The following is a 14,908-nucleotide window of genomic DNA, read 5'->3' as shown; positions in this document are numbered from 1 at the left end:
GAGGGTTACAAATGAACCCAACTTACTGTAATTTCAGGACAGGTGACAGACCCAAATTGCCCATCATTTGAGAGCTGTAGACAATGACAAATTACCGTAATGCCAGAACTAGCAGCACCCGGGCGCATCTCACCTGAGATGTGTCTTATAAACTTGACCTGTTTCCTGGGCCATTTTGCTCCATCTCCTCTGCCAGCTCCCTCTGCTATTCCTATTTAACTCCCCTTGAAAGAGTTCCTGGAGAATTTCTACTTTCCCCTTCCTCATCATCCTTCCTTCTGATTCAGTTCCACCAAAAGAGCCCGCAGCCAGGGTGAAATCCGGGATGATAAAGAGAGAAGAGCGTGCACAGTGGGACACGCTGAGCAAAGGGGCAAAATGTGGCTCTGCAGGAGTGAGGATTGCACTGGAGGGGATGAGTAATGACTTCCCTTCTGAGACTCCACAAGGGGAAGGCAAAGATCCATCCATTCAGGCTGCAAAAATATTTTGAGGACTTACCATGTGCCGATAGTGTCCTCAGGAGTGGAGAGATACAGAATAAACCATACAGCCAGATCCCTCCTCCTGTAGAACGTAACATTCTCGGGAGGGAGATGGGCAAGCTGATAAACACATAAAGATACCTTATTTAATCTCATCTAAAATGCCATGGGTTGTAAGATGCCCCATTATTTTATGGACCACTAAGAAAGAAAAAAGGCAGCCAATTAAATTATGACATGCTGTCGATTATAAGACACGTCCTGATCACGGAGACATGACGTGGGAAAGAGAGCGCATGGTGGATTGGATGAAATGCAGCATCACAGGCTGTCAGGATTGGAGGGTGCTAGGAAGGGAAGGCAAGTAAGCTTAGTGGGGACAGGGCCATGGGGTGCTCCTTGGGACGGGGTGTGGCCAACTCTTCTGGGGGAAGTCTTTTTGTTTTCTGTTTTGAGACGGAGTCTCGCTCTGTCGCCCACGCCGGAACAGAGTGGCACGATCTTGGCTCACTGCAACTTCTGCCTCCCAGGTACAAGGAGGCAGCCTCCCGAGTAGCTGGGATTATAGGCATGCACCAGCACACCAGGCTAATTTTTGTATTTTTAATAGAGACAGGGTTTCACCATGTTGATCAGGTTGGTCTCAAACTCCTGAGCTCAGGTGATCCACCCACCTCAGCCTCCCAAAGTGCTTGGATTACAGGCGTGAGCCACCACGCCCAGCCCAGCTGGGGGAACTTCTGAAAACAACGTGCCAGGCTGAGAGTGGGGAGAGGAGCCTCATTTCACCTCCACGTGCAAAGCCAGTATGGGGGGCTTCCAGGTGCCGCCCAGGGAACACTGGACCCTCTACATGCTCTTCAACACAGGGCGCCATGTGTCTGGGAAAGTATCCCCACTTGGAGGTTCCCAGAGCACACATATGTGTCTGCTAAGTATTGCAATAAAAAATAAGAAATTGGGCCAGGTGCAGCAGCTCACACCTGTCATTCCAGCCCTTTGGGAGGCTGAGGTGGGAGGAATGCTTGAAACCAAGAGCTCTAGACCAACCTGGGCAACCTAGCAAGACCCCATCTCTACACAAATAGAAATAAAAAATAAAATAAATAAATTAGTTTGTCCAGTCCAGCATTTCCATGTGAAACTGATCCCAGGATCTTTACTCTATCCCAAAGACTTTGAGAATTGTCACTCTAAGAGCATCTTCCTCCTCTCCCTAGACCCAAAGTGGCACCTCTGAGAAGGTTCTAGACACCAAGATTCACCAGGGACCCCCTCGCAGATTTCCAGGCCTGACCTCCGCCCAAGCACCCCTCCTAGGCGGAGAGGAGGCAGGAGGCAGGTTGAGAGTGGGTCCACGTCTTGCCCACAGGTGTGCCGCCGCCCTCCATCACCTGGTACAAGGATGCGGCCGTGGTGGAGGTGGAGAAGCTGGCCCGCTTCCGGCAGCGCAGTGACGGGGGCCTGCAGATCAGCGGCCTGGTGCCCGATGACACCGGCATGTTCCAGTGTTTCGCCCGCAATGCAGCCGGCGAGGTGCAAACTTCCACCTACCTGGCTGTCACCAGTAAGTCAGGCCTTCCCTTGTCCTGCCCGTGAGCCCCTCTTCCCAGGACGCGGCTTTCCTCCAAGGTCTTCTCAGGGGGCTCTTGAGCACAGCATGCTCCGTGATGCAGAGAGGATCCCCAAAGGCTGCCTGCTGCCCAGCAGCCTGGGGCACAGCCAGTTACCCCTGCTGCCTCTGCAGCCCCGAGTCCAGAGCCCTGGAGGAAATCTCCAGTCCCTAGAAGTTCTCTCCAGTGTCCTGGGGCCCAGGTTGGGCTCACGGCTTGTTGAGAAAAGGAGCTATGAAACCAACCATGGGTACCAGCTCTGGCATTTCAACTGCCCCTGGGTTCCCAGGCGGAGCTGAAGTGACCCCGTTCCAGAGGACATGCTCATGTTTCCAAAGAAGAGAACTGGTGCTTTTCTCTTAGTTCTCCTGCTTGCAAATCCCTTTCTGCCCCTGGGGTCTCTGTCAGGGGTTGTCATAGTTGCCCTGGCCGCTTCCCGGAGCTGTTTTAGCAGTCAAAGGTGATACTGTGGGCCGGGCGCAGTGGCTCACACCTGTAATCCCAGGACTTTGGGAGGTCAAGCGGGGTGGATCACTTGAGCCCAGGAGTCTGAGACCGGCCTGAGCAACACAGCGAAACCTCGTCTACCAAAAATACAACAAATTAGCCAGGCACGGTGGCACACACTTGTACTCTCGGCTACTTGGGATGCTGAAATGGAAGGACCACTCAAGTCCAGGAGGCAGAGGTTGCAGTGAGCCAAGATGGCACCACTGCACTCCAGCCTGGGTGACAGAGTGAGACCCTGTCTCAAAAAAAAAAAAAAAAAAAAATGATACTGTGAGTGGCCCGTAAGCTCAAAGGTCTGTGTAAGTGCAAAGTACTGGTGGGCTCCTCAGGAAGCAGGGCGATGTTCAGGGGTCTCCTTGAGCTCCACAGTGTTCATCACCCAGACCCACAGAGGCCCCAGACACGGCAGCCGTGGGGCAGAGAGCTGTTGGGTGTGCCCCAAAGGTGGCTACCATGGGGCTGCTGTCTTGCTTCTGACTTCCAAGTGCAGGTGAACTTAGCTCTGTTCCCGTGTCTGGTGAGCTCCTTCCTTGAGTGCTGGGATGAAGCAAGGGGAGCGCAGAACCAGGAGGCTGCTCCAACCCTAAACAGTGGCCACAGCCGAATGGAGCTCCTGGGGCAGGGTGGCCACTTAGAAAGTGGCCAAGTGCCCCTCTTGACTGTGGCTGTTTTTCTTTTAAGAAGCCAGAGCCTTCCTTTCACTTTTGGCTTGTGAACCCCAATAACCTTGTCAGGGAGGATGTGAGCTGCCTTCTGGGGTCTTCAGTTTCCCCCAAATGCAGGCCTGAGAATCCAAGCAGGGTAGGGACGGGTGTCACCTGGGTCCTTCCACAGGGCAGGTGGCATAGAGGAGTCCTCATGGCCCCTCTGGGCTTCCTCCTAACACTGGGGCCCCATCAAGAGGCCCACATCCTTCCTAGTGGAGGCCCCTGACCATGGGAGGCAGAGGATGAGGGCCTGGCCCTCAGTGGGCTTGGAGGCCCCTGGACCTCTGACTTGGGGGGCCAATCCCAGGGTGTGGCTAAAAGGTCCCAATTCTCTGTTTGCAGGCATCGCCCCTAACATCACCAGAGGCCCCCTGGACAGCACGGTGATCGACGGCATGTCAGTGGTGCTAGCATGTGAGACCTCGGGGGCGCCCCGACCAGCTATCACTTGGCAGAAAGGTAGATGGGACAGACCTTCAGAGAGTGTGGCTGTGTGACAGCCAGAACTAGGCTCTGGAGCCAGCCAGGTTGGGTTCCCCATGTACACTTGTGAAGGTCGTACACTGTATAGCCCAAGAGAGCATCTCTCGGCCGGGCATAGTGGCTCATGCCTGTAATTCCAGTACCTTTGGAGGCTGAGGTGGGCAGATCACCCTGAGGTCAGGAATTCAAGACCAGCCTGGCCCAAAGTGGTGAAACCCCGTCTCTACTAAAAACACCAAAATTAGTCGGGCATGGTGGCAGGTGCCTGTAATCCCAGCTACTCAGGGGGGCTGAGATAGGAGAATTGCTTGAACCCGGGAGGCAGAGGTTGCAGTGAGCCGAGATTGTGCCATTGCACTCCAGCTTGGGAGAGAGAGCAAGACTCCATCTCAAAAAAAAAAAAAAAAAAAAAAAAAAAAAAAAAGATCATCCCTCACATCCCAGCCTTGCCAGGCTCAAGGTCCAGCTCTTCATCTTCCAAGACCTGCCACCTTGGTGAGCTACTCACTCTGAGCCTCAGGTTCCCCATCTGTAAACTGGTGACAGTAATATATATAGCCCAGGGTAATGTGAAGACTAGACTATAGCGTACATATGAGGGGCTCGCATTGTGCCTGGGAGTCTGGGAAGCCCAGGAAACAACAGGTGCTTGATGATGAATATCATTCTGGTGGTGGCTGCTGCCAGTCTCCTACCCCAGGCAGCTCAGAGGGCTCCAGACGGCGGGGCCAGCAAAGCCCAAGCCACCTCCATAAGTCCATCTGCCCTGTGTACTTCCTCTTCGTCTCTGTGCGTGCACACTCACCTTCACAACTCTCCCCATGCACACACACATGCATACACGCGTACATACACATGTGCACACACACATGCACACACACACATGCATACATGCGTACATACACATGTGCACACACACGTACAAACACAGTTGCTCCTTCACACCAGCAAGCCCCAGCTCAGAGATGCCTCCTCCAAGGACTCACCCTGCCCCAGCCCCCAGCCCTCCCCTCGAGCCCTTCCTCCACTCCCCTCCTTCTCACACACTCGATCATCGGCTTATTCACCTTGCTCATGGTCCATCTCCCCGTAAAGTCAGGGGCGTCGGTTTTGTCCACTGCCATCTCCCAGGACCTAGAACAGAGTCTGGCACATGGTAGGCACTCAATAAACATTTGTGGGGAAAATAGGGGCACAGCTAGGCACGTGCTTACACATGGAAATAAGCACACCCACCCAGCACACTCAGTTCACTGTGCCTGCACGCAGATACAAACGGACACGCGACCCCCAGATGCACGCACGGAGATTCCCCTCCATACAGAGAGGGGGGTTTCTTTAAAATAGACATAGTCACAAAGACCTGCATTCGCAGGCTCAGTCCTGCGAATGTAAAGTGATATAATAGTTGGCGAATAAGGCAAACGGTAAGAAATGTAGACCCAATAATAACGTGAAGTCCGTGAAAGCCGGTGGCAACAAAGAATGTTGAGCCATAAATGCCGTCAGAGATAGTAAAGGGTGCTTCATAGTATTCTGAGATTCTGAGATTTGTAGTAGGGTGACTACACTCTCTCTTCCTGCCCCTCTTTCTGTGGCCAGGACTCTCCCAGGCTGGACCCCAGGCTCCCTGAGTTCCCCTGCAGAAGGAGGTCTGTCCTGACCAGAGCTGCTGCTGGGGGACACCGTGTCCCTCTCTACCCCACCCCCAACTCCAGGCAGCTCCCGTCACTTCCCTTCACTCCCTTGAAGGTGACTCTCTCCAGAAGCATCCTGCCGCAGGACGCCCGTCATCACCTTGTCAGAGCTGTCCCCCCTCCCAGCCCCCCCACCCAGGTGCCAGGTGCCAGCTGCCTCTGAGGGCTGTGCTGGGCTGCTGCTCACCATCATCAGGAAACTGTGCCCCCTTCTCTGGTGAAGGGCATGTGGTGTGGGGGGCACAGGAGCATCAGGGGACCTGGGCTCTAGGCTGCCTGCTCTGAGACCCTGTGCCCTCATGTCTGTCCCTAAGCCAGAAAGCTCTCCAGGTCTCTCAGCCCCCACCCCAGCCCCACCACCATCTGTCCTCATTCCTTCCAGCATTTCCAGAGCCGAGGGCCTGCGAGGAGACCATGCTGCTCTGGAACAGCAGGAGAGGGGCAGGGTGTGCCCTTGGGGGCTATAGGCTGACCCCCACCCTGTTTTGCCCTCAGGGGAGCGCATCTTGGCCAGTGGCTCCGTGCAGCTGCCTCGCTTCACGCCCCTGGAGTCAGGCAGCCTTCTCATCAGCCCTACACACATCTCCGATGCGGGGACCTACACCTGCCTGGCCACCAACTCTCGGGGGGTCGATGAGGCCTCGGCAGACCTAGTCGTTTGGGGTGAGTGTGCAGAGCCACAGGGCTTTATACATTGGTGTGTGTGTGTACATCTCTGTAGGTGCTGAGGACTCAGGACAGCTATGGGGCACAGGCTCACACTACCAGTGTCTCCACCCCCAGTGCCTGTCCCAGTCAGGGCCCTTCTCATCAGAGGGACAGTGACAAAGTGATTCAGAGGCCAGGGACTAGAAAGATTCTGCCAGTGATGCTATGCTTGGCCGACTTGAGAGAATACTGAGGTTATAGGAGAGTTGTCTTCATACATTTTAGGGCAGAAATTGGCAAATTTTTTCAAGAAAGGGCCAGATCATAAATATTTTAAGCTTTGTGGGCCAGACGGTCTCTGTCACAACGACTCAACTAGCTTCCGTTTTATCTAGAAAGCAGCCACAGACAATACGTCATCCAATGGGCGTGGCTGTGTTCCAGTAAGGGTGTATTTAGCCAAAAAGGCCACCTGCCGGATTTGGCCCCCAGCCTGTAGTTAGCCAATCCCTGCTGTAAGAGAGCTTCTCAAGCCACTTCCAACTCTGGATCCACACCCAGGATACCTGTGGACCACTTGTCTGGGCTGAGCCCCGGGGGCCTAGCGTGTGAAGCACTAGACTGGAAATCAGAAAACCCTATTTTTACCCTGGCTGGTCCACTGATATGCTGAAAATAGGGTTCTGATCGTCCTTAGAGCTTGATCTCTCTATCCCATACATGGTTTGTGAGGGCAGAATTTAATGAGCCCCCACTATAATGTGGCTTCCAAGAATTAAAGTACCAGGGAGCTCACTGTTCTTTTTAACCATCTGGGGACTTTCGTATGGCACCTAGTCTCCCTTCATACACCCAGAGTCCAGCCACACAGCCCCCACACCCCTTCTCACCATGCTGTCTCTGCTGTATCTTTCAGCTCGGACCCGCATCACCAAGCCCCCACAGGACCAGAGCGTCATCAAGGGCACCCAGGCCTCCATGGTGTGCGGAGTGAGCCACGACCCCCGAGTGACGGTCAGGTACTGGCTCTGCTGTTGACTCCAGGCAAGAGGGGAGGGGGAGCCTCTGGCAATAGCTTATAGCTGGGCGAGTGTCCACACCAGGGAGGTAAGAGCTGCAGAGCCATGCCTTCTCCTGGGCAGTGGCATTTCCAGAGCTGAGTACAGGGCTGAGAGGTAGAGGATATGAAATAAACACCCGGGAGCTGAGCTACCCTGGATTGAGTGAAGCCAGTTTCCAAGGCGGGAGGTAAAGAGGAAGGGGTGCAGAAAGATGAAGTAAGAGGAATGGGAGAGGGGGTGAGGGAAGAGAAAGGAAGAGGCTTGTGGGTTGGTGAGCATGGATGGCAGGGAGTTGCTATCTCTGGACCTGGATGCCACTGCTAGTGTCCCCCAGCCTACCCCAAGTCTTTGGCCCTCTGGCCTCTGAATGGGCAGCAGAGGGGTCTGGGCAGGCGGATATGGGATCAGCTGTAGGGGTGGGGCAGAAGATGACCCCTGGGGGGATCCTGCAAGAGAAGCACATGGGGGAAACTGAGCATCCAAACCGAGGTCACCCCACCATCTGCCATGGCCAAGCTGGGACCTTGGCAAAGGACTTGGCCTCCAGGTAACTCAGTCCCGCTGTGGAAGCCACTAAAAGGGCTGGGAGGAAGCAGCCAAGAAAGGTATAAAAGCTGAGACCTCTCCCAAGCACCCGAACCAAACCCTACCCCCACCCCCAAGGCTTTGGAAGCTAAAACCAGGAGGAAATCGTCCCTGCCTTCTCTTCCTTGAGCTCCAGAATGCTGAGGGAAATGCAACTGCTTCCTTAGAAATAAATATTCCTTGCGTGTTGCTTCTCTATTTTATGAGCAATGTCACTGTCAAAGCAACTGGCATCGAGGCTGGAAGGGGCCGGAGCTCCTGCACTGGGAGAAATGGCCTCCTCCTCCTCCTCCTCCTCATGCTGGAGGCAGCTCCATCCTGGGGCGCCATCTGGTGGCCACTGGGCCTATGACAGTCTGTACCGCCACACCAAATGAGACTCTGGGAGCCCAGGTTGATAGAAGCAGCTCGGGGCCTTTGGCCAACACCGATTATCAGAGAACATATCATTGGCCCCAGTTTGAGAAACACCTCATTAAGTGTTGACCACTTAAGACAGTCATCACGTGACGCTAGCACAAATGCAAAAATTTACGTAGATGTATTAATAGAAGATTGTTGACAGAGATTCCAGAATATGCTTATTTCTGGGTTTAATAGATTTTTCTTAAAAAATTAACATACCAACTGTTAAAAAGGTCCTGGGAGAGAACCCACATAGAATACTGCTGTGCATCTCGGGCCCATTCATTATGTAGTAGCTATACTTTTAGCATTCATTAATAGGAAAATTCTGAAATTCAGTACACTTTAAATCAGATTTTATTTATAAAAATGTCATCTTTATAAAGATGACTTATTTATAAAAGTGTCAACTTATATTTGAGAAAGACATACATTGTATTCATTCTCTAGACAATTACTGATACATAATGGGTTTCGGGGGCCTCTTGCCAAGTAACCTGCAGACCCACTCTGTAGACCCTTCCAGTGACCTACAGGTCAGGAATCCCTGTTCCAGGTTACTGAAGGGGGGTCCTCACCTTAAACGGAATTAATCATCTAGGACCATCTTTTCAAGATGGGGGGTGGGGAGCAGAATCATCCCTTTGTCCCCCCCAAAACTGGCAACGTCTATGCCCAAGGCCACCCCAGCAGCTCCAACCCCAGTCTGTCTTCCTTGGACTGGGGGAATGGGGGTATCCCTTCTGCCCTCTGTCTTGAGGTAGGTCTTGGGGATGGAATGGGACCCAGTCCTCAGCAAGTTTAAAAAAGCTCCCCAAGTGATTCTAATGTGTCACCAGGATTGAAACCCCTGTTCTATCTGCAAAACACAGCAGGGTTCCCTAAGCAGACTATTAGGTGGGTCCAAACGTAACTGTGCTTTTTGCCTTTGAAAGGAATGGTCAAAACTGCAATTACTTTTGCACCAACCTAATAGAAAGGATCTCAACAACCACATCAGACTGAAGTGGTGCCACTGAACCCTGAGTAACACATCCTCAGAGCAGAACCAGGTGCAGGGATGACGACCTGAGCAGGTACAGGGGTGAGGGCCTGGGCAGGTGCAGGTTTCCAGCATGAAAACCTCCAAAACAGTTCTAGAAAAAAAACACTTCTGGCCGGGCGCTGTGGCTCACACCTGTAATCCCAGCACTTTGGGAGGCCGAGGTGGGTGGATCACAAGGTCAGGAGATCAAGACCATCCTGGCCAACATGGTGAAACCCCGTCTGTACTAAAAATACAAAAGAAAATTAGTTCAGCCTCCCAATGTGCTAGGATTACAGGCGTGAGCCACCACGCCCACCCGGATCTTGACCATTCTAATAGCTGTGCTGTGATATCTCATTGTTGTTTTCATTTGCATTTTCCTAATGACATATGATGTACAGCATCTTTTCATTTGCTTATTAATCTTCTGTGTACCTTCTTTGGTGAGGCATCTGTCAATGACTATTTTTTAATCAGATTGTTTTCTTATTGCTCAGTTTTAAGAGTTCTTTGTAGATTTTGGATAGCAGTGCTTTATCAGAGATATCGTTTACAGGCCGGGCGCGGTGGCTTACACCTGTAATCCCAACACTTTGGGAGGCCGAGGCAGGCAGATCACGAGGTCAGGAGATCGAGACCATCCTGGCTAACACGGTGAAACTCCATCTCTACTAAAAAGACCAAAAAAAAAAAAAAAATTAGCCAGGCGTGGTGGCGGGCACCTGTAGTCCCAGCTACTCGGGAGACTGAGGCAGGAGAATGGCGTGAACCCGGGAGGCGGAGCTTGCAGTGAGCAGAGATCGTGCCACTGCACTCCAGCCTGGGTGACAGAGAGAGACTCCGTCTCAAAAAAAAAAAAAAAAAGAGATATCGTTTACAAATATTTTCTTCTAGTGTGTGGCTTCTCTTTTTATTCTCTTGAAAGTGTCTATCGAAGAACAGCAATGTGTAATTTAATGAAATCCAGCTTATCTGTTCTTTCCTTCATGGATGGTGCCTTGGGTGTCATATTTTAGAAGTCATTGTCAAACCCAAGGTCATCTAGATGTTCCCCTGTATTATCTTCTAGGAGTTTTATAGCTTTGCATTTCACATTTAGGTCTGGGATCCAATTTGAGTTAATTTTTGTGAAGGGTGTAAGATCTGTGTCTAGACTTTTTTCTTTTCTTTTCTTTTTTTTTTTTTTTTTTGCGTATGGATGTCAAGGTTTTCCAGCACCATTTGTTGAAAAGTCTTCTTTTTTATTTTTGTCTTTTTGTTACGTTTTGTTTTCACATAATTGATTTGTTGGAGAAACCAGGTTCTAGAAGACAGAGGTCAACAATCTTTGCTGTAAAGGACCAAAAAGTAAACATTTTAGGCTTTACGAGAGCCATATGGTCTTGTCATGACTACTCAACTCTGTTTATAGTGCTAAAGCAGCCATATATAAACAGGCTCTGCATAAACAGATGGGCATGTCTGTGTTCTAATAAAACTTTATTTACACAAACAGGCAGCAGGCCACAGTTTGTTGATCCTGCTATGGAATATTCAACATCCTGGATTTGCCTGGCTGCTTTCTCACAGTGTTGTTAACCTGTTTTTCTATCCCCTGTATTTCTAATTTGATTGCAGTAACTGCTAATTAGATTCACGTTCAGTTGTTTTGGCACAAATACTTCACAGGCAATGATCTCTGCTTCCTAAAGCACCACATTCTGAAGCAAAGAATGTCTGCTTGCCATAGGCTATTTCTTACATGGGAATTACTCTCTGCAACTGAATTTGCATTTAAGTAAAATTCTGCCCATCCTATGAGTGCTGGCAAGTCCTTTCTAAATAAAGAAATGAATTTGAAGGTGATTATTGTTGTTGATATGTAAATAGGTATAAGCCTTAAAAATTAACAATTTCACTGCTGAGAATTTGTCCTTGAGGAAGTGATTTGGAACGGTTATAAACATTTTGCCATAAGGACCACAGCTTTAACTATAATATTGGAAAACAAGGAGCTAAACTGGATGTCCAACATTATGGGATCGGTTAAATTACAAAGCAGCTGTACTGAAACATTGTGCATCCAATAAAAAATCATGGTGTGGAAATGTCATATCAAAAAGAGTTTATGATATTTTTATTGAGTCAAAAAGCAGCTTTAAAAACAGGATGACTGGCCAAGCATTGTGGCTCAAGCCTGTAATCCCAGCACTTTGGGAGGCTGAGGCGGGTGGGTCACTTGAGGTCAGGAGTTGGAGGCCAGCCTGGCCAACATGGCGAAACACCGTCTCTACTAAAAAGAAAAAAAAAAAAAAAAAACTTAGCCCGATGTGGTGGCACAGGCCTTTAATCACAGCTACCAAGGAGGCTGAGGCAGGAGAATCACTTGAACCCAGGAGGTGGAGGTTGCAGTGAGCCAAGATCATGCCACTATACTCCAGCCTGGGTGACAGAGTGAGACTGTGTCTCAAAAAGAATAAAAGAAAATAAAAAATAAAAACAAATGGCTGAATAGATTGCTATATACCATTCATGTAAATATACTGTATCATTTAAAATTTATAACAATGGCTAACTTTTACTGACCGCTTGCCATGGTTCAGGCACTACTCTATTTTATATCAGCTCGCACAATCCTTACAGCAGTGCTATGAGGTAGGTGGTGTTAGTTTCCTCATATTATAGGTGAGGAAAGTGAGGCCCAGCAAGGTTATATAAACTCACCCAAGGCCAGGTGCGGTGGCTCACGCCTGTAATCCCAGCACTTTGGGAGGCTGAGGCAGGTGGATCACTTGAGGTCAGGAGTTAGAGTCCAGCCTGGCGAACATGGTGAAACCCCGTCTCTACTAAAATACAAAAACTAGCTGGGCATGGTGGTGCTTGCCCGTAGTCCTAGCAACTTGGGAGGCTGAGGCACGATAATCACTTGAACCTGGGAGGTGGAGGTTGCAGTGAGTCAAGACTGCACCACGGCACTCCAGCCTGGGCGACAGAGCCAGACTCTGTCTAAAATAAATAAATTCATTAATAAATGAGCTCACCCAAAATCACAAAGCTGGAAAGTAGCAAAGCCAGCATTTGGCCTGAGAGTCTGACTCTTGAGTGTAGCAGTGCTGCCGTGCACTTAAAATTTCTGTATTTTTAGTAGAGACAGGGTTTTGCCATGTTGGCCAGACTGGTCTCAAACTCCTGACCTCAGGTGATCCACCCACCTTGGCCTCCCAAAGTGCTGGGATTACCTGTGTGAGCCACCACACCCAGCCTGTTTCAGCTTTTGAAACTTAGGTTAAAAATATTACAGATTCATTCTCTGTAGTTATCTGACATTCCGTAAACCCAGATAGTCCTGGGAGCCAGCAGCTCAGGCCCCCACCCTGTACCCCAGTTGACTGGGGCTATTTGCAAGGCATCTCAGCCACCACGAGGTTCCTCACACTTGTGCTGAGAACCAAGGCCAACCTTCCCTGGGGTCATTGCGTGGCATCCTGCCCCCCCAGGGGTTGGCACTCCCTGCATGTTGATGACAATGATAATGGTTCTATTTCCTCAAGAACAAATCCAGAGAAGATATTTTTTATTGTCAGGCACTGGTGCGTGTGTAATTTCTCAAGCTCTGTTTGTATTGACTGACCGAAGCTAAAGTGATTTTTTGGACACTAAAGTCAATTTGTCACACTGATGCACTGATATCATGATTCCCCTCATAAAACTAATTCCGAAATGTAGTCTATGCGGAAACTTGAATTCCTTTTTCCAGCTGTAATCTTTTAACCTCTTCAAAAGAATACCTTTCACTGGGTGTTTTGCCGTCGCTTCTGGCCAGAAGCAACAACACTTTGACCCGACCTGAACTGAAGGTATAAAGACCAATAATGACTGTGTTCACTCTCCCGGACACAGCACCCTCCCCGCAGGAATGACGGGCTTCCAGGCTGCTTGGCCTTCAACAGTCCTGCTCCCCCATCCCAGTGTCCTGCCTGGCTGTTGCCTGCAATTGTCCTCTGCCCAGCTTTGGAGCTATTTTCTCGGGACAAGCTTCAGGCTGAGCCCACTCCCGAGGCACCTTCCTCTTCCTCTGTACTTACAGGTTCTTCTTACTTTTAGGTACATCTGGGAGAAGGACGGGGCCACCCTGGGCGTGGAGAGCAATCCCCGTATCCGCCTGGAAAGAAACGGCTCCCTGCACATCTCACAGACGTGGTCGGGAGACATCGGCACATACACCTGCCGGGTGATCTCAGCGGGAGGCAACGACTCTCGCAGTGCCCACCTGCGAGTCAGGTAAGGGCAGCCCTCCCAGGCCCGGGCAGAGGAGGTCCAGGCAATAGCAATCGGGAGGCTCAGAGCCAGCCAAGTCCCTTTTGTCAGATCCCCAGGCCACACGTGACATGAACTGTTCAGCTTTGCTCAGGACACACCCCCAGCATCCTTCCAGACCTTTCTCTCAGCTCAGTTAGGACCCCCGTCAAGAGGATGTATGAGGATGGCTTTAGCTGGAGGCCTCTGATTCCAGAGAGAAAAATCTCCAGGTAGATGGCCCGAAGGCCACATTTTATGTCTGAGCATGAGGAATCACGGACGTGCAAGGCCCACACAACCTGTGTCTACAGTGCCCCTGTCACCTGCCTGCAGACCACATAGGGATGCCTGACCACGTGTCTCTCTCCTCCAGGCAACTGCCCCACGCACCCGAGCACCCAGTGGCCACTCTCAGCACCGTGGAAAGACGAGCCATCAATCTGACGTGGACCAAGCCCTTTGACGGCAACAGCCCCCTGCTCCGCTATGTCCTGGAGATGTCGGAGAACAGTAAGGTTCCCGTGGTCACCTCCAGCACCCCCTGCCCAAGCTTGGACTTAGGAGTCAGCCCTGGGCTGGGGTCCCAGCTCTCCTGCTTCCTAGTTCCGGGCCTTTGAGCAGAGTCCTCCCTCTGGCAGCCTCAGCTTCCCCATCTCTGAAAAAAACACAGGCATCTGCCTGTCAGGCCCTGTTACAGTTGAAAGAGATGATGCACAAGAGGTGCTTAACTCAGGGCCTGGCACAGCAGAAGCTGCAAAGAAAATGGCCAGTATTTATTATTTATTTATTTATTTATGTATTCCCCAAGTCAAATTAGCAGGCATAATTTGAATTGCATTTTATTTATTTATTTTTATTTATTTCTTTATTTTTGAGACGGAGTTTCACACTTGTCACCCAGGCTGGAGTGCAATGGTGCCATCTCAGCTCCCTGCAACCTCTGCCTCCCAGGTTCAGGTGATTCTCCTGTCTCAGCCTCCCAAGTAGTTGGGATTACAGGCATACATCGTCATGCCCAGCTAATTTTGTATTCTTAGTAGAGATGGGGTTTCACCATGTTGGTCAGGCTGGTCTCAAACTCCTGACCTCAGGTGATCCGCCCGCCTCGGCCTCCCAAAGTGCTGGGATTACAGACGTGAGCCACCATACCCAGACTGAATGGCATTTTAAACACAGCTTGCCTAAAGCTTATCAATTTGTGGGGAGTAGTTGGGGAGATGAAGGCATCTGAGTTCCCATGAGCCCTTACTTTGCTCCAGCACCCCCCATCCTCTCCTCCCCAGGGTCGTGTGAGCTAATGGGACCTAGAAAAATGGCATGGCGGGCCACTCCTGGACCAAGCTGGGGAGGCTGTCTGTTGCCAGCCCCAATGAGGCTGGACCCTGCTGGGAGTGGGGAGTAAGAAGCAC

General features: G+C 50.7%; 1 protein-coding gene across 2 annotated transcripts in view; it reads left to right on the top strand.

The window, feature by feature from the left end:
* The window catches only part of SDK2 (sidekick cell adhesion molecule 2), a 317,206-nt gene that overhangs the window by 210,069 nt on the left and 92,229 nt on the right, over positions 1-14,908 (top strand). For both annotated transcript variants that reach the window (XM_030924058.1, XM_030924057.1), the window contains exons 9-14: positions 1,858-2,052; positions 3,658-3,774; positions 5,991-6,158; positions 7,060-7,162; positions 13,305-13,481; positions 13,873-14,009. In XM_030924058.1, coding sequence (XP_030779918.1) covers positions 1,858-2,052; positions 3,658-3,774; positions 5,991-6,158; positions 7,060-7,162; positions 13,305-13,481; positions 13,873-14,009 — 897 coding nt within the window. The remainder of the gene's footprint in view (positions 1-1,857; positions 2,053-3,657; positions 3,775-5,990; positions 6,159-7,059; positions 7,163-13,304; positions 13,482-13,872; positions 14,010-14,908) is intronic.

This window comes from Rhinopithecus roxellana, chromosome 19, assembly GCF_007565055.1.
Source record: "Rhinopithecus roxellana isolate Shanxi Qingling chromosome 19, ASM756505v1, whole genome shotgun sequence".
NCBI lineage: Eukaryota > Metazoa > Chordata > Mammalia > Primates > Cercopithecidae > Rhinopithecus > Rhinopithecus roxellana.
The sequence above is the reverse complement of the archived record's forward strand: the minus strand, read 5'-3'. Positions and strand labels throughout refer to the sequence as shown.